General features: G+C 41.4%; 1 protein-coding gene across 7 annotated transcripts in view; it reads left to right on the top strand.

Annotated features, from left to right (window-relative positions):
- FAM13C (family with sequence similarity 13 member C) overlaps nt 1–20454 on the top strand; it is a 114457-nt gene that overhangs the window by 81277 nt on the left and 12726 nt on the right. For 5 of the 7 annotated variants that reach the window (XM_014267762.3, XM_074544650.1, XM_005488046.3 and 2 more), the window contains 5 exons: nt 5348–5411; nt 11012–11162; nt 11541–11606; nt 18044–18254; nt 19213–19351. In XM_014267762.3, coding sequence (XP_014123237.3) covers nt 5348–5411; nt 11012–11162; nt 11541–11606; nt 18044–18254; nt 19213–19351 — 631 coding nt within the window. The remainder of the gene's footprint in view (nt 1–5347; nt 5412–11011; nt 11163–11540; nt 11607–18043; nt 18255–19212; nt 19352–20454) is intronic. The other 2 variants (XM_014267764.3, XM_005488047.3) reach the window with 1 other exon arrangement.

A 20454-nucleotide genomic window follows, 5' to 3' on the forward strand; every position in this document is an offset into this window, starting at 1 on the left:
AATGCTTTGGGACATGACACCTGCCTGTGTCCCTAGGTCAGACTAAAAGCTCTCTGGGGTTTGAGAGGAGAGGGACACACTGCTGCAGGAGCACTCCTATACACATCTCCTCATATATCAGATGTGTAGGGGGAGGGCAGAAGAAGGATTTATTTCTGTCTCAAATAAAGGATCAAGGTTGATTGTTTCTAGTGCATCCTGCTGTTACTTCTGCTTTAACTGAATTGCTGCAGGGGGCTACAGCTCTGCCTTTAGTCTCATTGGGGATTAAAGGTCTAAATACCTCTGAACTCTACAGAGGTTTTTAAGAAATCTGTGAGGCAGCTAAAAACCAGATAATTTTAACTTGTCTAAATATGGATTAAAGACTGCTGAAATATGAACAGCTTTTCAGTACAGTTCATGTTAAGCAGAATAATCCAAGTTTAGGATATTCTAACAAGGGATTCTCATAAACTGATGTGTGACAGAGAAGAACAAACCAGGCCATGTAAGAGCAACAATCCACAGAATTGGCTTAAAAATGTGTATTGTTTCTTTGAGGGGGTAATTTCAATTTATGGTAATCACTGAAACAATAAAGGAAAGTTTTGTCGGATTTGAAGGAAATGGGAGAGTAGACTTGAAGAGATTTGCAGTCAGAAGGATAAGGGAATAGTCTTGTTTTTGGCTAAGTTATACCTGACCTGTGAAGCACGGATTTCAACCTCAAGAGGTGTTTATCACGTATGATTTATGAAAATCAGCATCAATTTAGTAGATGAAATGCTATCTGCATGGAAGGGAACCTTTGCACCTTTTTTCCAGAACACGAATTTCTAATACTATTGCCAGTGATTACTCTGAATACTGCTCTGGTCATTGTGTGTAGCTGGGTTTGGATATGAGTGCAATATAATCTGCGCCTTGATAGAAGGGAGATAAAAGTTATAAACAGGTCCTGGGAACAAATAAAGGAATTGCCTTTTTTTAAACAGAGACTAGAAAAGCCAGTATGGAACAATACACTTGATTACAATAGCTGCTTCTGCCAACTGCCTTCTCAAAGGCAATCAGCAAAACTGGAGTGGGCTGCAGGCTGTGTGCAGGTACCTGAGCAGAGCCTGGTGCTTTTCTCAGGTGTCTGCTACAGAGAGAGGAGGCTGAAACCAAGCACCCCTGGGCAGTGGGAAGGTCAGTGCTTCAGCAAAGGCTGCATGTCAAGTCAGTGTGGAATTCAGAACTACAGTTTGGGGTGAAGTTTTCTGCCAAAGAAAAATTCCTGAAAGTTCTGCCTCTTCAGCATTCCCCAAATAAACTGGGAATGAAGTGGTTTCATTTATCAGGATTTATCTGGTCCCAGGGCTGGTCCCTATTCCATGATTCTGTAACTCTATTTTTGGCAGAGGCTGTAGGGTGGCTCTTGGTGTCAGAGCTGTGATTGTTCTGCAGTAGAGGTGGAAATGCCCTGGATCTTGGGGTCAGCCAGAGCCTCTTGAGGTTTCTGTGCTTCCCTGAGGGGAGGCCAAGCTCTAGCAAGACTTTCAGTATTTACGTTTGCAAGGCAAGAATATTTTGAGAGTGCAAGTTCAGGTGGGAACCCTTGAGGTTTCCCGGGTTTCTGCTGAACAGCTACAACTCAGAGATGAGAGGGAGGCAGCAGGGAAGCTGCAGAAGTCCTGATGTCCCCGTGCAGACCTGCATGGCTGAGGCAGAGCCTGAGAGGCTGCATTTCCTCACCTGCACAGGCAGCCAGGTAAGCAAGGAGAAAGCTGGGAAATGACTGACTGGTTCTTAAGAACAATTTCTTCAGAGATGGTGGCATTGAAATACTGGTATTTATGGTTCTACTGATACTTGTACCAAGGCAGGGAAAAGTCTCTGAGCAAGATTTTGGGTTGCAGTGCAATTAAAGAAAAAAAGCAAAAGTGGGGATGGGGGGAGGATAGAGGAGGAAGAAGAGCAGCTCTTGCTGCAGCCCCAGTAAGGACCACACCTGCTGAGTATGAGAGCTGCTCATGGTAAGAATAACAAGGGCTGGCTGGGTTACACAAGGGTTGGGACTCCTGAGACAGGCACTGCTACACTGGTTCTCTGTCTGACCTCCCATTCCAGCACTCAGGGACTGCCCTTGGGCCCTTCAAGGTGGATTTTTCTTTCATTGCAGGTGTGCACTTTATGTTGACCCCAAAGCCTGTTGCGGTTCTGCACCGCTCGCTAAGGAATCAATCATAGGTGTGCTTTTGAAGCATCCACCTGCAGCAGTTTAGATTTCAAAATGCTTTTTTCCATTTGGGAAGGTCTCAGAAAGGAGCCTTCTGTTTTCTGGGTGCTGAGAGGTGCTGGTGGTGTGCTCTGCTGTAACTCTGGACAGGCTGAATCAGTGTCCTGCCAGGGAGCTGAGACTGCCACTGCTGAGCTGTCAGCCACCCCGGCCACCCTCACTAGCTCCTGACTGGACACAGGGGACGAGTGTTGGGCCAGGGTACACTGCAGGTGACTCTGGAAAGTTTCATGCTACACAATACTGTGAGGCTGAGGGGCAGGACTCACTCTGGCATTACCCATGCCAAGACACTACACATGTGTGGTGTTGTGATGCATAAACACATAAACAGCCTGGGGATGGGGTTTGTGTCACCACAGCTGGGCTGCAGTGACATTTGCAAGTTACAGAAGGTAATGCTCCTCTTTGGGTTTCACAGAGGAAATGTGGTGGGGAATTGCTTAAGTTATCTTCAAACATCTTCCCCAGCTTTTAAAATTATGTGGTTTTATTTGAATTTTATGCAGGTTTAAAAGTGATGTTGTTCATAATTCAGAAATTCACATGTCCTGGTCTGTATTTTAAACAGCACAGTGCTCATGCAAATTTATTTCCCCCTTGAAGTCAAGTAGGAGCTCTGTTATGGTAATTAGAATTTAGGTGGGGTTTTTTCCTTTTTTTTTTTTTTTCTTACTTATATCCACAAACCTCAAATGTACATGTTACTTATTGCATCTTTGCCATCTCTGTCATGGAGAAAAGGATAATTCTGCCAAAGCCAGTCTATAAAGAAGGGTGAGAGACATATCTTTGAGTAGTAGCCACAGAGAGAATTAAATTTTCATTATTTTACGGGATGTAAATTATACAAAATAACGGTGCCTGCAATTATTCAAAATTTCAGCTAAGGCCTGAAATAATTTTAATGTACTCAGCACAGATGGAAAATGAGGGCTTGTTGCTGCTGCTTTTGAAGTTAATGGATATTTTGTGATTGACTTTTAATGAGAGTAGAATCCAAACCATAGTTATTAAATTGTAAGCCCTGTGTTGCCTGGTGACAATCAGAAAACCTGCATTTGCCTAGCAGAGCAATTAATCTTGGTGAAAATGAAAAAGCACACCCCAAAACTTTGCGTAGAGTAAGATCAGCTCAGCACACAGGAGACTGAAAATGCAAATGCTCATCACCCAGAAATGGTTACTCATCCTAATGATTTCAGCATCTCCAGAATCCAAATAATGCATAAATAAGAGCATCTTACTCCAGTATTTCTAGTGTAAAAGGGAACAGTAAAATGAAAGATTAAGGGCATCCTAAAACAGCTGGCAAGAGCATCAGCCTGAATGAGATGTGGTACCTCATGGCTGCTGTAAACCTTTTACTCTCCAGAGTGCAAGATTCAGGAGGTGTACAGCTGTGAATGATGTAGAACTTTGTACAGTTCCTGTACAGAGTGCTGCTAGCATTTACTGTTTGTTTTTGTCTTTCTAAAAAAAGTTGGGTTTTTTTTTATATTAAAGGGAGTTCCCATTTGCTCTGTTATGCACCCTGAAAGGTGTTATCGAAACAAAGACCAGAAATGTGCAAGTCTGACACGTGTTGTTTTCATCCTTTCCCTCATGTCTAGCTCTAGTTCAATGCAAGAAATCACCTTAAATATTTTTTCTTCATTAATGAATTAGTTCTTCAGCTGTTTGTAGCCTTGCAGCTGCCTCCTTACGTGTTATTAAACCAAACTATAAATATTTCACTCTTTCCTATTAAATTAGTCCTTTTGCTGTTCTCATGACTCATTTCTGTTCCTATGGGAATTGCACATCTTGGATCCTGTTTGGAGCCAAGTGGTTTTTCATCCTGGTGTAGCTATCTAATGTGTCTGCTTTGGTAAGAGAAGTGGCATAGCCATCATTTCAGTCATTAAATGCCTCACAAATCCAGGAAGAACTACAAGAAACACCTCTGCATCTCTTTGTTCTGATTTTGAGGTCTCTAGAGGATTTTACAGCTATTTCTTTTTGCTGGGATGACTCTATGTCCAGAAAAAGATGAGTTATCTTGTGCAAAGACATCTGGGTTTTGTGTTGGGTTTGATCACATCTCTGAGTGAGTCTCCAGGGTCCAGCAGACATCAGCACCTTTTCAGCACTGACAAATCTCATTCTCTGAGACAGCTGCAGTTTTGTTGCTTCCCCTGAGTCAAGAGTCAGCTTGTAGTACCCCCATGTTGGGCTCTGAGATCAGGTGTGGGAAACCTCAGCTCATTCTGGGGGTGGACAGAGTGGTGGTGGGAGGCTGCTGGGGCTGATCAGTCTGTGGGGAGCTGTTTCCAGCCTGGAGTTTCATTCCTTGGTGTACTGAATTAGTAGCTAACCCTGAGGCTGGGAGATGGGCGGGCCATGGGTGGGGCACAGCTCCTCAGTGGCCGCAGCCAGGGGGAAGAGATCTGCCCCTCAGTAGTCCGGGGCCTTCCTTTCCTCTTCTCGTGTGGAGAAACAGCAACGCTGAGAGAAAACCAAAGGTGTGGACATCTCTGATGGCAGCCAAGTGACACTCACTAGAAAATGAGGGCATCTCTCTCCCAGGATTTCCCCAGATGCCTTCTGGGGCCTTTCTGAAATTTCCAAAAGCAGAAGATTGGGAGCCTGAAATGCCATCAAATTTAAATATGGAAAGATTTATTCTTTATGGCTGTGATATAGGAAAACTCTTGTTCCTGATTTAAAGCATGTGGGACAAATTGTGCTTAGATTTAAGCATGTGTTTGAGCTTTTTCTTGGCATTAACCCTGTTAGCTCACCAATTCACAGATCATTCATCTGTAGAACTTTTTGTCACAACAGAGTGAGCCCAGATATTAATGTCATACTTTCCAGGACTTCATTAACAGTTTAAATGTACTATTTAGGATTCCAATAAAACCACTGTTGTTTTGAATGGGTTAAAAAATAGAGATGTTACTTTCATAGAAGTGCTGTTTCTTAAGTAAAACAGAATAATTCTGTAATTTATAAATTACATACACACATGATGAAAAGCTTGAGATATTTGCAGCACAGATAGGCAATCTATTGAATGATTTTTAAAATTTTGTTTTGTAGAATAGATCAGAGCACAAGCATTTCACCAAAAGAAGCAACTGATCAATTTAACAGCTTAAATGAGGTAAGTGTAACCAAAAGTTGAAATATGATGTTATATATTTTGAATATATGTTTTGGGTTTTTCCTAATTTCAAGGTCTTGAAATAATGTAATTGCATAATAATCTTAGATTAGCTTTTTAATTAAAGATTGTAGTAATATTTTTGAAGAAAAGCTTTAAAATGTGATATGCGACTGCTAAAATAGTTTAAAAGCTAGAAGCAAGAGATTTAAGCCAACTTTAGATTGCTTTTTGTTTATGCTCAGAAAAGAATCACTCAGTACTGACTGAGTGAAGGGACATCTTTCAAAAACATTTGATTTTTTCCTCCTATTACAGCTCAAAACGGTTCATCTGTTAAATGTGAACCGTTATTTATCATGCATTTATAGTATATGTTTATAGAATATATTTATATATTATATGTCATATAAATATGGACCATAAATATGTTTTGTTTAAAAATAAGGAGTTCTCAAAGTTGCTACATCCTGCAGTAAGCTAGGAGCAGTGCAATGGAGTCTAAAAGGTGCTCTGGTTGTAAGATGGAAGGAGGGGAGAGCTGAAGAGGGGAATCAAGGAAAGCCAAATGACACCAGTGACACTTGGAACAAGCTGCTTTCACAGGGATTGTGCCAGGAGCACAGTGTGGGTGAAGCACAAAAGCTGTTGGTGTGATGACATCGAGCCATGGATGAGCCTGGGCGAGGTCCTCACAGCCAGCAATACCCTGGGAGGGGTAGGGGGTAAAGCCAAGCTTTGCAGTTATGCCAAGTGGGAAAGCCTATAAAGCATCTCCCCACACCTGGGGACCCTGCACCCCAGCACAGAGTCCGCTCACCCTGCAAGGACAGTGGGGGACACGGGAGCAGTTGGGTTTTTTAGTGTAGGCCAAGACAACACAACAAAACCAGTGGGAGAAAAGAGCTGGGTGAAGAGAAGCCCATTCCTGAAAAACTCTGGGAAAGAAGGCTTTGTTTCCATAATGAGCCAGAGAGCATCTATGTCTATTAATAGATGCCTGACTTTCATTAGGGGAAGACCACAGTGTGTCCTTTTAAAGGAACTCAGACCTAATCTTCTCCTTGCAGTGAATTGTTTCCTCTGCATTTTATGTCACTGTTGTGCAGCTCACTGTAGAAAATCTCAATGCTGACAGGCAGGGCACATTCAGTGACAATACAAGAGAGTACACTCAGCCTCTCTAGAGCCACCTCAGGCCCTGGGAGAAATCATTAAGTCATTGTTTCTTTTGAGAAGCCCCAATGCAAATATTCACTGAAGCTTCTGCTTGAAAGCTTCCATTTAAAATCCTTGCAAAGGATTCCTTAAAGGCTAAAAAAAAAAGATATTGTAATAAATCAGTGTAACATAATAAAACCAATTATTAGCTTAGAAATGTAAATAAATTGTTAATAACCAATGAGGAATGAGCAAGGGTTTCAACCTGGTGCTTTCTTTTGCAAAATCTTAGATTTTTTTTGTGTCTCAGGTCCATTGCAAATCTGTGCCATAAGAAAAATTCTCTTTCTAGAATAGAGAAAGTGGTGTCTCTCTTCACTGCTCACCCGTGGCATTATGCAGACCCAGGGCATATCTTGTTCTATCTTATTGTTGCTTGTTTGTTCCCCATAAAGGAAGTTCTGAATTGAAAATGTCATCTGCCTTAAGGCACAAATATTGCCTTAACGGATACTGCAGAGATTTATTTATGTTCCCATAAAATGTGCCTATCTTATTTTAACCTGAACTCTCAGATTAAAAAGCTGTTCCAGTGTGACATATAAAAGCATTAATTTCCTTAGAGTGAAAAAATGGAACAGGTTGAAATTTGCTCAGTTTTTTTTTCCAATATGAATCACTTCAAAGGCTATTAAATGCTGAAAGCTTGGATTACTCTCCTTCTCTGCCCCAGCCGATTTCATAAATCCAGTAAATCCATCAATAAACTGGATATAATAGAATAGCTGCCTTCCTGTCTGGGAGGCCCAGGGGCAGGCTGCAGGCATCCTTTCCTTCAGGAGCACTGTGTGAGGGTCAGGGTGATATCAGTTTATGCAGGAAGCACCAAGCCTGGGCTTTGCTCCTCACCTTGGCTGTCAGCCTCCTGGCTGAGTCTGAGCAGAGCTCATGGCTGGGGCACACCTGGGTCCTTTCCTTTTCCCTCAGCTTCCCTCAGCCCAATTTATCAAACCCTTGGTGTCCACAAGAATGAGACAAAGGATGCTGATAATGGTAATCCTTTATCTGGGAAATTAATTCTTTCTAGGGGCAGGGCTCTCATTTGTCACATTGTCTCCTGTCAGGCTATGGCCTCCTTGACATGCTGACCAACCCATCCCTCAGTGCTGATCCTGCTGGGCATGGCCCTGTGCCGTGCCAGGGTACTGCCTCTCAGTGCCACAGCATTTTGGTGATGAACTGGGAGAATTTGCTCTTTCAGTATCCCACTTTCCAGAGGGATATAACACTGTGTGGCATTCATCTAGATGTGAGAGATTTTCTGTTATCTCAGTAATTCCTTACCCTAAGGCCTCCCCTCTTCCTTTTCAACAATCACTGTTTGGAAGGAGTGATGATCAGTGGGTCCTGGCTCAGTTTGTAGAGAAGGTGTCTCTACTACAGGCTGAGCTTCCTCTGGGAGTGGCATTCCTTTTGTACTGTGCTTTCTCCAGCAAAGGCTATGGCATGTCAGTGACTGTGTTTTCTTAAAGTATTATCAAAAATAACAAATGGCTGAGAAGGACTACACTGTTTCTCTTCCTGTTTTTCTCTGACTTCCTATAAATATCTTCATTTTATCATTATTTGTAATAAGGTACAATGCTTCTTCACTAGGGGAATCGGCTTAGCTTAGGATCTTTGAATTGTCGGTTGCTTTAAGAGGACATAAGAAGAGATAAGAAACCTTCATCCAAGACAATTATAACTGCTTCTTTTTCAAATTTTTGGGATACTCTTCTTAAGAGAAAACAATATGGTTATTTTTTTCCAGTGCAATGTATGGATCCGTTTGAGATTGCAATATGTCCTTTCATTTGCATTAGCATGGATCAGGAATTACTGCATCAGAAAACCTCATGTTAGGCACCATAATGAACCTGGAATGAACACCATACCTGAAGTATTTGAACTGAGATCTTAGCTGGTATAGGACACCACATCTTAAATTACTTCTGTCATACTGGATTTCCATGTAGGGGCATTCTCAAATTGGTGATGATGCCCACCATGGCCTGACTTTTCCCTCTGTGTGTTTCAGCTGTTTGCACTGGCTTCTAACATGTTTAGCAACTTCCTTTGACCAGCCATGAGCAGAGGTGGCCCAGGCAGGCCCTGGGGACAGGTCTGGCCATGGCAGAGCTGTGAGCAGCATGTGCACAGGCTGCTTCTCCTCCACAGCCAGATGTGCTGGCCTTTGCTGTTAGCTGTGTCTCCTGCCACGTTTCCTGTTAATTTGTGGTGACTTTTTCCTGGACAGTGCAGTGTGGCAGTGCTGTAGCACTCTGCTGTGGTTGAGGATAAAATGGGGTTGGTGGTACACTCCAGATTCATCATCTCCCTGGTAACATCAAGACAATCAAAGCTATTTAGTGTTTTTCTCAAATCCCTGTCAAGGGCACACTCATGAAAATAGATAAGGTATTTCTATTATCATTATTATGTGATTTTTTTTAGTGTTTTGGCAGTGGCTGGAAATTTGCCTGCCATCCACCCACCTTCCCCAGATGGGTAAAAAATATCATTTAGAGTGACCGAATATAAACCAGCTGGTGAATAACAGCATAAGCATTGCTGAAATGCAGTGTTTAACAATGTAGTCTGTGAGAATGCTTTTACACTGAACTTCCCATAAATATCAATGTGTCATAAGGAATAGTGATACAAAGTGAATGTGTTTTCTTGAAATGGGATTTTTCTTGTCAAATGCTTGAAGTAATAGTCCATGAAGGTTAAGTCCTTTTATCAGGCATTCACTTACATTTTCCTTATTGGCACATCCTCTGGGTTGTCATCTGTGTTCTCCCTAATTTTCCTCAGCTGTTCTCCTGGTAAGGTCCATGCTGTCATCAGAGTCCTCACTGGTTTGTAACAGGTACAAACTGTCATCTTTTGCTAGATGACATTAATGACTGTAAAATTCTGCCTGTCTGTGATAATTTCACAGCCACTTTTTTTGGGTTTAGTTGGGATGACAGACAATGGGAAATGAGGATTTCCCAAAACAGTGCCATATGTATGATGCAAGTCAGCATCCTTTGCTTGACAAGGAAATGCACTGCTCCCTGAAAGCTTTTAGGGGCAAGAAGGTTTCTATGATTTTCCTGAATTTTATAAAAGGGATGAAAGGATAAAGGCAGAAAGTCATCCCTGATCTTCTCAGACAACCAAGCTGATTTTTTTTTAACCAAAAGTTATCTTTAGTTTTACAAAAGGAGTGCCTTACAACAAAAATTATGGAAAGATGTAATAAACTACTTGTCACGTAGGTGATGTGTTGTCACACAAAGGAAATCAGGCCAATAAATCAATTCATTTTTCATTAAATGAATCAATAAATTGGTTTCAGGTGTTTGACACACTGAGGGAAAGACTTTTCAGGGTATAAATTTGAGGATTTTTTTTTTTTTTTGCATCTCAGATTATTTTCTTTAGAAAATGTCCTTCATAAATATGCATCACTTGAGTGACTTAATGTAATACGTACATTCTGTGTGCGCCAGCTGTGTGGTTATTAGGACAGCCTTGTGTGGTTTTGTTTTATGTTTTGAGCTGTATTTCCCTTGAGATGGGGGAGCTGGATGCGTGGGGTGTGGGGAGTGACTCATTTTGCCCAGTCAGATGGTGATTAGGGCTTTCACAGCATTTCCATCACAGCGAGATGCTTGTGTCAGATTGTGCAGCTCAGTGCTGCATGCAGCATTAAAAGTTCAGATCAGAGCTGGACCACGCATGGCACAGAGGCTGGAAGTGAGGTGGCACATAACTGTCCCTGTCATTGATTTGCCTGCAGCCAGTGACAATGATGTGTTGATTTTACCTTTGCAGCGGATCACAAATGATCTACTGCCCTGTAGAACTGGCAGCAGCCCTCATAAAAGCCCTGTCTACATAATGAAGTATCTCTAAAACAGCCAATTAAAAAAAATATCTCTCCCAAGAATCCCTTGAGTGATCGTGTTGTCAGTAAGTCTTTGTTCACTGCTGTGCACTGCACTCACAGGCTGGAGAGGGAGATTTGATTTTTTATGAATGGTAAATGGGGAGGGACATAATGTCATCAGATCGTGATGTCAGCCCAATGAATGAAATACTTCCTTAATGTATTGCTTCAAGCCCAAGAGGAGGGACACCATCTCAGCTTGGCTGCCTGGAATAAATCGCCTCTTGCTGACAAAGTCATCTTTCCCACGTGTCATGAATAATCCATGTAAATTGGGACTTAAATAACCAGGAGTCAAGAAACTCATGGAATAGTGCACGTTTGCTCCCCCACGTCCTCCTGGAGCTGGCAGTGGAACACCCCTTTGCAGGCGCTGCCGATGGGCTCCGGGAGTTGAAGAGCAATTGCTGATCCCCGTTGTTCTCTACCCAGCCCAATGTTCTGCTTTTGTCTGCAGAATTCTTTGTTGAAGCTGCAAGCCCTGGAAACTGATCTGTGCTCTGCGTTTCTGCCAGCCCAGGAGGAAACTCCCCAGCTGCCGGCGCCCAAGGACACAGCCCCTTCTCCAGCCCACAGCAGTGTGCAAGCTGATGGGGCCAGTTGTGGAGGTAAGCCAGCGTGCCATGATGTGCTCTCATTTGCAATTATAAAAAAGCCTTGTGACTTGCACTTTAAAATCAGGCTTGCAGCCCTCTGGGAAACAGTGCAGAGCTAATGCAAAGCACCATTTCCTCCCGCAAACGCTGTGTAACGTAAAAAGGGGTGATACCTGTTAAAAGAATGGAAATTAACAGCTGTAACTGTCCTGTTTTCTGAGAGGGAATTTTCCTTTTTAGAGAGTTTTTAAGAATCCAAATTATTTTATTTTTTAGTTTTAATCTGTTATTTTTCCCCAAGTAAATTTACTCTCTTTACTTCCTATGTCTGTATTGTGTGAGATCACCTGCCATATCATGTAATTCTATTTTTGTCATTCTTTTTGTCAGAGCAATATCACTTCATTTCTCCTATTATTGATTTTAATTTAATGCATCAGCAGAGAGATAGCGAAGGTGAGTTTTACAGCATGTGGATTTTAATCATTCATGATCCTGTATTATTACCCAGCTGGGCAAACTGTGGTGTGTTATCTCTCCCTCTTCCCTCAATAGAGAAATAAATAGCCCTAAGGTTCAGCACTGTTTTTGTCAATTCATGGCTTGTAGTCACAGGGCTGGCAGAGTCGTGATGCTCAATAGAAGAGGAGTCACTGCTCGTGAAAAATAGGTCAAAGGCAGTGTGACTAATACATCTCACAGACAAGTGACATGAATACACAAATACCTAAGTCGTGCACCATGTATGGTTCAAATTAAGGCAGGTAGGTCAGTAATCCCTTTGCAATTGTTTCATGTCAGAAAAAAATTCTGGGTTAAGAAGAACTTATTTTAGGAGCTGCTTGCTCAGCATTTTCAGCAAGAAATAACATTAGGTTATTGACAAAAAAAAAATTATAGTATTACACGAATTATAGTGTTTTACTTAAAAAATTTCAAAGTTTGAGGTTGGCACTGGAAAAATCAAGGAACGATGCATGTAAAAATAAAATTATTATGAAGATGAAGGAATCTAAAAATGCTAAATGTCCTGGTTTTGTTTTCTTTTTAAAAAGAGGGTGTGTTAGTCCAGCCAGGCAAATACTTTAATAGCTCTTGAACACGGCTATGGAGCCTGGACTGGGGCTAACCTTCATGGGGATCTGAAGCAGAAACAGGTCTCATTTGTGTGCTGCACAGGAAAAGACATTCTGCAGCTCACCCAAAATCTGCACTGACTCCTTTCCTTTGTGTCAGGGTGGAAAGGACTCCTTTCCCAGTAGTTTGCTGCATTATTTTGCTCTGGTGGTTTCATAATTCATTGTTAGTATGGTTCTTAATTGTTTCCCCTTAATTATTTTTTGCTGTTTTGATTAGATTTTCTTTTTATTTATGCTGGTGGTGACTGCTGCTTCCAATCCTCTCTCTACTCCCATTTCCCCTCTGCAGCCACATGGGGAAATGTTGCATGATGTAGCATTTTTCTTGCACAGTTTCGGAGCATGCTCTGCCACTCCAGCAGTTCAAACTCATGCTTTAGTTAAAGCTTATCTATTTAATGGGTTTTAACATGCCCTCATTCCTGTTAACATCTGCTTTGTGGTTTGTGGCATTTTTAGTAACTTGCCATTTAGCACAGACAGAGCTGGTCCTAATTCTGTCTCTTAAATTACTGCTGAAATCTTCTGATGCATTGAGCTGTCACATGGCACTATTGGCTATTTGAGCTCCACCTTGGCTGGAAGTCCGGGGATTTGTACCAGGCTGGGAAGAGTTTCTAGAGGATGTGCCGTGCATGTCCCATCTTTAGTTATCAGCCTTTCCTCAGTGGATATGGGAAAATTAACACAATCCTTTCAATCAACAAATTTTAGAAAGTGTACATCATATGGATGGAGACTGAAGATACAACAGTCTAGTAAGATGACAGGGTGCCACAGGATGCCAATTTTAAGGGGATGAGCAGTAAATTATCTCTGAGAAAAGTCAGCAATTTCCAGTTTACTTTTGAATATGTGAGAGCTGAATTAGAGTTGCCAAAGTGAGTCTGTAAAGAGTTGGGATGGGTACCTAAGTTAGTTTTTTAAAGGGGGAATTATAGAAAAGTAGGGTGCAATTTCTGTACTTTTGAATATGAGATTACACCACATAAGTGCCTGCAGCAATGAGCAGCTGAACCTAACTACAGGAAATGACTTCTAAATGACTTTTAAATTAAAAATTCTGATAGAGATATTCCCAGATGTAATGTGTTTAGGACTGAGCACACTACATCTGAATATTATTTTTTCTATACAAGAGATTTCTGTGTATTATTGTTTCACTTGAAGAATATCACAGGCATAAATACAAGCCTGTACCATAGGACTTGTCATATGAAGTCCACCTGTTGAACCATGCTGCAGATTATCAGACACTAGAATTTGGCTTTAATTCCTGTGGTGTTCTCCTGTCAGTGCTAAGCTGCATGGAGTAGATAGGATGGAATAGATGCTAAAAGGGGCAAGTTACTTGCTTGGGTAGAGGTGGCTTTAATTCCCAGTTTTGGAAAAAATAGAGGCTAAAATTAGACAAGATACATGAAGACAAGTAGAATTTTGGTCAGTTCATGGGCTACTCTTAGGATAATATTTAGTGTCTTGTTTAGGATCTACACAGAACTAGAATCAGGATGATGGCCTTAAGTGTTATCACCCTGAGATGTCCTACTATTTCAGTAGTTGTGGCACTGAAATTAATCAGTCCGAATTATTTGCTGACCACTTCTGACTATTTGGTAGTAATTTAATGCACTTCTAGTAGAGTTGAAACTAAACTCTTTCTTGGGCCATAGCAAAGTTGCACGAGTATTCAAGCCTTGCTGTCAGAAGGCCAAGGAAATGAAAGTGCCCTGGCCTTTAGGAAATATTCCCAAATTATAAACTTGCAGGTTGTCTTCCTTCTGTTTGCTAGCAGAATAAAAGAACCTCCTTGAACTTTGTGTGCTTGGTTTTACACTGGAGCTGCACCAGCCCTCCTTTTCCTGTGTATTTATCTTCCAGGAGTGCTTAGTCTTGAACCTGTGCATTTCTTCAATTTCTGAGCCTGGGCTGCGCCTATGAAATTGTCTGGCTGTAGATGTGAGGAGCAGCAAATGTCTGTCACCATATGGTTTAGCAGTGGTACAGGCTGTCTCCTGCATGAAGGACATTTTTAGGTCCACAGGAAGTTAGAGTTCAAATGTTGGAAAGTTATTTCCTTCACTTATCAAACACAGACTAGCTGATCTTTTTATCACATCATTTTCCTTTCACAGTGAGGGCACTGCTACTTAATACTTATTCCTTGTAATAACAGAACATGAAAAACCGTGCAATTGTTCTTAGTTGACCTATTTCCCAGTGATTATGTGTTTCTTGAAGTTCGAAGATGGTGAAATTAAAGCAAGGGAAGCCAGGTTCTTCTCACTGACAATACTGTTCTTCAGCAAAAAACAACCCAGCAACAACAACAGATCAAAACCCAAACAAAGGTATTAATTTAAAAAAATTTTACAGGGTAAGGGAAGAGGGAACACTTTTGTTGCAGAACACCAATTATTCCAGCCATTGTCACTGCCTGTTGTCAGTGTCCATGATTGCCCAGGACTGCTCAGTGCTCCACCCCTGCCTTTCCCAGGTGCCTTCCTGGGGTCTCTCTGAGGAAGGATTTGAATCTCTGTCATGGTTTGAGCCTGGCACAGGGCCAGTGCCCCCCATGAAAATTCCTCACCCTGGTGTCTGCTGTGAGATGTGACCAGGAATAAGCAAAACAGGCTCCAACTTAAACATAAAGGACATTTTATTACTTAAACTACAGGAAAATAGGGAAAGACCATAAGGAAAAAGAAGAAAAGAATTGAAAACCTTACAAAACCACTTTCCTCCTCCCCACTCCCTGACTTTCTCAATCCAATACATTCTCTCAAAAACACCAACTGCCCAGCCCGGCACGACACTTTAGTATACTCAAACTGCAGTTCATGAAGAGGAAAGGAGTCCTTCTTGTTCCATAGGCTTCTCCTGGAAACACACTGAAACCTCGGATGCTTCCTTGTCACTTCGGCACCGCCCGGAAAAAAAAAGTCCTTTTGCCGCTTGTGACATGTTCCTTCCATGCCCAGTGCTCTCACCACTGAGACATGGCCAGAGCTGCTTTTAGGGTTGTCTTTCAAGGATGCCTTGTCTCACTCCAAAGAGGCACAGTCTCTGCTTTTGGGACATCTGTCCCCCCCATATTTTTCCAACCCCCTGGGGCCGGGGGGTCCTCACGAATGAACCCTCCTGGTTTTGAGGCACTGCCTCCCCCTAAATGCAGTCTGTGTCACAGGAACAACTGAGTCCATGGCTACAAGAAAAAGTCCAGCCAAAAGGCCACTCCAAATCATCTCTCCCCATCCAATCATCTCCACATTCTTCGGGCCAGGTCCTTGTCTTATCTCATCTCCTATCTCCCTTCTTATTCAGCTTCGAGGAGGATTAGCATTTTTGCAAGGCCCCAATCATGCAAGGAAGGGTTAAAAGTTTTCAGTCTCTGTCGGTCCCGGAGCGACTCCCACGCACGCTGCCCACACGCTGCCGCTCCGGCCGGGCAGTCTTCCTCCCCCCTTCTCCTCCTGGCTGGCTGCTCTCCTGGGGGGGGGGGGGGGGGGGGGCTGGCTGCCCGATGTCTCGATGTCTCTTGGGGCTCCTCCACCCTTCCATCCTTGAAAGCCCCTCAACCCCCACCTCTGTCCAGGCCCCGGGCCTACCGCATGGCCGCTCCTCCCCCGCCCAGCAGCAGCGGGCTGGGCGGGGGGAGAGATCTGGCCTCCTCGCCGCGATGTCCAAAAAGAGGGAGTGCCAAGGGCAGTGCCCTGCTTTTAACCCCTGTGTATTCTCGGAGGTGTGTCCAAACCCCACTGGCTACACCAGGTGCCAGTCTCAAACCCAAAACCTTCATTGGTTTGACCACAGCTTCCCAAAATTCCCACTCCTTCCTGGTCAAACCACCACAATCTCATACAAGGTTTAGGAGATTTGCGTGTTGCTGTGGTATCTTGGAGAGCTGAATCTGACCTACAGAGGATCAAGTACTTAGAGGAAGGATGCAAGGTTAGAATTAATCAACTACATTGTCTCCTTGTGAAAATGCTTAACATAATTCCAATTGTTGATGCTGGTAAGAGTAGATGAGCTTGTAAATACAAGAGTTGTGTAACTTTTGCTTCACAGACTAAACTGTGATTATACAATATAAAATAGGATTTTTTTTGTTGTTTGTAAAGCAAAAGCAGTTGGATAGTGTCCAATATAATTATATTTAAGCCATTGTAATTTCTATTTTTTTAGAGAAATATAGGGTTGGGTTTTTTTTGAAGGGTTCCATTCAGACCTGGTTTTCACCACTGCCACATTGTAGCAATAGGGATTTGCAGTTTTGGTATTAGTTGGGAAGAGGGCAAAAAAATGTACTACAAAGGTTCCATTCAAATTCTGGAAAAAATACTCACTCAGCATGGGAATGTGATGTCCCATGTCCAAAGCAGAAAATCGAAAGTGAAGGTAAAAGAATTTACCTAAACCTGCCAGTTCTTCTGTGAGTAAACTCATGCACAGTTGTTTTTCAGGGCAATTTCAGGCTTCCATTGAATAAAAAGATTCTGTGAAATGTATTAGAATGCATGATATATGGCAAATATAATACTTATTAGAATGACACACATGCTGCCTGGAAATGCAAAATAATAGATATTAATTAAAAAGCTGTATATATGAATGGGCTTAGAAAAAAAAAGAAAATAATGCAGATGGTGCAAAATATAATGTACTATGGAAACTGCTGTAGGAGAATCTGAGTCAGGGCACAAACTTTGCTTTAGCAAAGCAAAGGAGAAAAAATTTTAGGCAAGAACTTCTTTGAGATTATGGAGTTTCTCCCTAGAAAGTATATTCTGCATTAAATCTCAATCATCTGATAGCAAAAATATTGATTAGGTTTGATCATCATCATGCATTTCACCTACTGAGGGTGAGGAAGAAGATTCAATATTGAATATTGAATATTCCCTTCAATGGACTCAGGTAGAGTACAGGAAGATGAACCCCTGATGGTCCCTAGATAGGCCCTGTAATGTGCCATTATTTTTCATGTTAGCTATAAACAGAACCAGTGTGAGGAGTTTCATCAATTCCTACTTTTTCTAGCTTGACCATCATTATAAAACAAATTTTACCTTTTAAGCAACTGTGGTGAGGTTTGAATTTACAGTCCAAGACATTGTTAACACCACAAGCATTGTTAGTACCACAAGCATGACTCCTCCAAGGAGCAGCCACTGTCCATGACCTTGAGTAAATAAACTGAATGTTCTTGGTGGTGGTTGTTATTTTCATATCTTGTGTTCTTTGAGCCAAGGTTATGTTACTGTTGCCCAACAAAATTCTGCAGGATGTGCAAGCAGCCCTGGAGGTTTTTACCACCAGGACATATTATATTTTTGACCTTCCTTTCTCTTCACCAAGGGACTAAATGAAAATCAAGAAATTAAACTTATTGTGGGCAGCCATCGTCTTCTTCAGGAAAGTGGCTTTCAAAAGCAAACAGATCTATGAAAATACAAGTAATGCTTCTATTCTGGGAAACTCTCCATCTTTACTTCATAGTTTATAAATACACCCATCCACCTCCTCCTGTGGAACTCAGAAAGGATTTATGTGAAGCCAGTGGCAGTACTTCTGTTTTCTCATCCTCAGTGCTGTGTCCACCCTGCATGCAACACTTTGCTGATCTGTTTGCTGCTCACTTTGAATACTCATGCTTGGAATACTTCTGTAAAGACAAGTTTTTATTGACCTAGGTAGCTGTACCCCATGTGAGTGCCCCTCAGTCCTCAGTGATTTATCCTTTCTTTCTAGAGCCCGTGCCAGCGCACAGGGACTGGCAGAATGACATGGAGAGCAGCCCACAGGAGCATCACTCGCTAGGGACCAGCCGACTGCTGTATCACATCACAGATGGAGACAATCCTCTCCTGTCACCACGCTGCTCTATCTTTAGCCAAAGCCAGAGATTTAACCTAGACACAGAGTCTGCCCCTTCTCCACCAAGTGCTCAACCTTTCATGATGTAAGAAAATCTATTTTAATTCTTATGCATTTTTAAGACTTTTTCTGCAATTCACAACCTTTGACTCTTCATGGGTTTTTTTCAGTTGTTGCTATGTAATAAAAAGCAAATGTTTTTTTGTGGTGTATTTTGAAGTGGATGATTTGCAACACCAGAAATAGGAACTAGTGTTTCCTCAGCCATAACACTGTACAATATTTTTTTTGAAGTCTTTGTTAATTACAGTTAGCAAGGACAGTTTTAAATGTTGGTTATTAGAATGATGAGTGAGCACGAGATAGAGAGGGGTCTCTAGGTATAATACTAAAAAATTCAGCTGTAACTGAGCAGCAGCTTGAGTCACTGATAAGGGGTGACAGTGACATAAAGCATATGACCAATCCAGGTATGTGATTTCCAGAAACGAAGCTGTGAGTCTCAGAGAGAAATCAAACTTTCTTAAAAGCTGATATGCAGAACTTTAGCTTCAGCTGCATATGGATAATAATCAACTCTATTGACTTGTAACTGTAAATAATCAGAAACTAAACTGTCTTCCAAATGATAATGTTCATTTCCAGTAATGAAGAACTCCCTGAGCTTACTTTTATAAATCATGTCACTACAGTCTCCTGTTATACTTGAGAGATTTGTGAATAAAGGTGTGGGTGTTAAATGTAAATACTGGATCAGGCTTTTGCCTAGTAGATTAATTTTTTGAAATATATTCAGAAATCCCACAATTAATTAAAAAAAAGAGAGAATGAAAGACAGATGGTGAACCCATTAGAATACTCTAGGGGTACCTTCAAGCAAAAGCAATTATTTTTATGCTTACTTTATAAAACTAAGTTGTCTCTATCCAGTGAAAGAATAGAATAGCAATGAATTCTGAAATGCTAAGTGTTAAGTGTGCCTGAAAACAAGGCAGGGCCATTATAGCTCTTAGATCCCATAACTCTGCTTTTGGCTTTTGCAGGCCAAGAAGTTCTTCCAGGTGTAGCTGTGAAGACTGCAAAGAACCACAGACAGTAACACAGCTTACCAAGCATCTTCAGAGCCTCAAGAGAAAAATTAGGAAGTATGAAGAAAAGTTTGAGCAAGAAAAAAAATACCTGGTAAGACAATATTTGAAAAGGTAAATACTCCAAGAGGGAGGCAAGAATCCCAGTGTATTTAAACTTATTCAGACAATGTGAGATATGGTATTTCTGGTAAAATTAAATAGGAAAAACTTCAATGAATAGCTTTTCAGCATCTTTCAGTGTATGCAGTAGTTCTGAGACTTTTAATTTTCTTTGAATTACCTTTGTTGCAAAATTTCCATCTTTGAGAAGTGTGAATCAGTGAAACATGGCTGACAGGCTTGTGAAACAAAATTGTGCAAAAGGTGAAAAGCTACTTATTTGCTTTGTAGGAGTCATTTGCCTGGAAACTAGTTCTGCTGTGCAGATCCCTTCATTCAGGCAGGCTCCTGTGAATATCCAAAGCCTTGGGCTTTGTACAAGCTGATGGTAAAAATCAGAGAAATAAAACTTGTGGGGGTTGTTTGAGGTCAGTGGTGAGTGCTGTGCTGGGAGTTGTGCAGTATAAGAATATTAAAACATACCTGATGCTAAGGAGGTGCACAACACAAATCAGTCAAGTTTGTGACATTTTCTGACTGCATTAAAATTAAGCAAATGATATATTACCTTTTAATTCTGGTAATGGCCAAAATCTTGTGCACGGTTGGCATCATATGCTCCTAGGAGGACAATTTCATACCTAAACAACCCTCACAATATGGTCAGAAAAGAAATTATTTCAGAAGCTTGATTTTGCGAAACTATTTTGCAATTTTATATATCTGAGTTTTGTGTAAATTCACTTTAATTTGCAGACAATTTCTAAATGCAAAATAACCCCTGATCTACAAAGCCTTTGTTGTTTATTTATTTTGAAATCACTCTTGCACAGGATTTTTCATTTGATTAATTAAGCAGGTCAGTTGAAATTCTGAAAATGCTGTTTCCCAAGAGAATCCCAGTCTTATGGTAAGAGCTTATTCCTGCAAAGGACAGAGAGCTTCAGTTACCATTCTGGAAATCACTTAGGAACTTGACTAAAATTAGGTATTTGATCAATCCTTTTGAAGTCACCGAAGTTATTTACCCAATTAGTCAGAGATTGAAATGTTCATTGCTGTCCTTTTTGGGTTTAGAGAAAACACTCAGATCCT

This window comes from Zonotrichia albicollis, chromosome 7 (genome assembly GCF_047830755.1).
Source record: "Zonotrichia albicollis isolate bZonAlb1 chromosome 7, bZonAlb1.hap1, whole genome shotgun sequence".
In the NCBI taxonomy this organism is placed as follows: domain Eukaryota; kingdom Metazoa; phylum Chordata; class Aves; order Passeriformes; family Passerellidae; genus Zonotrichia; species Zonotrichia albicollis.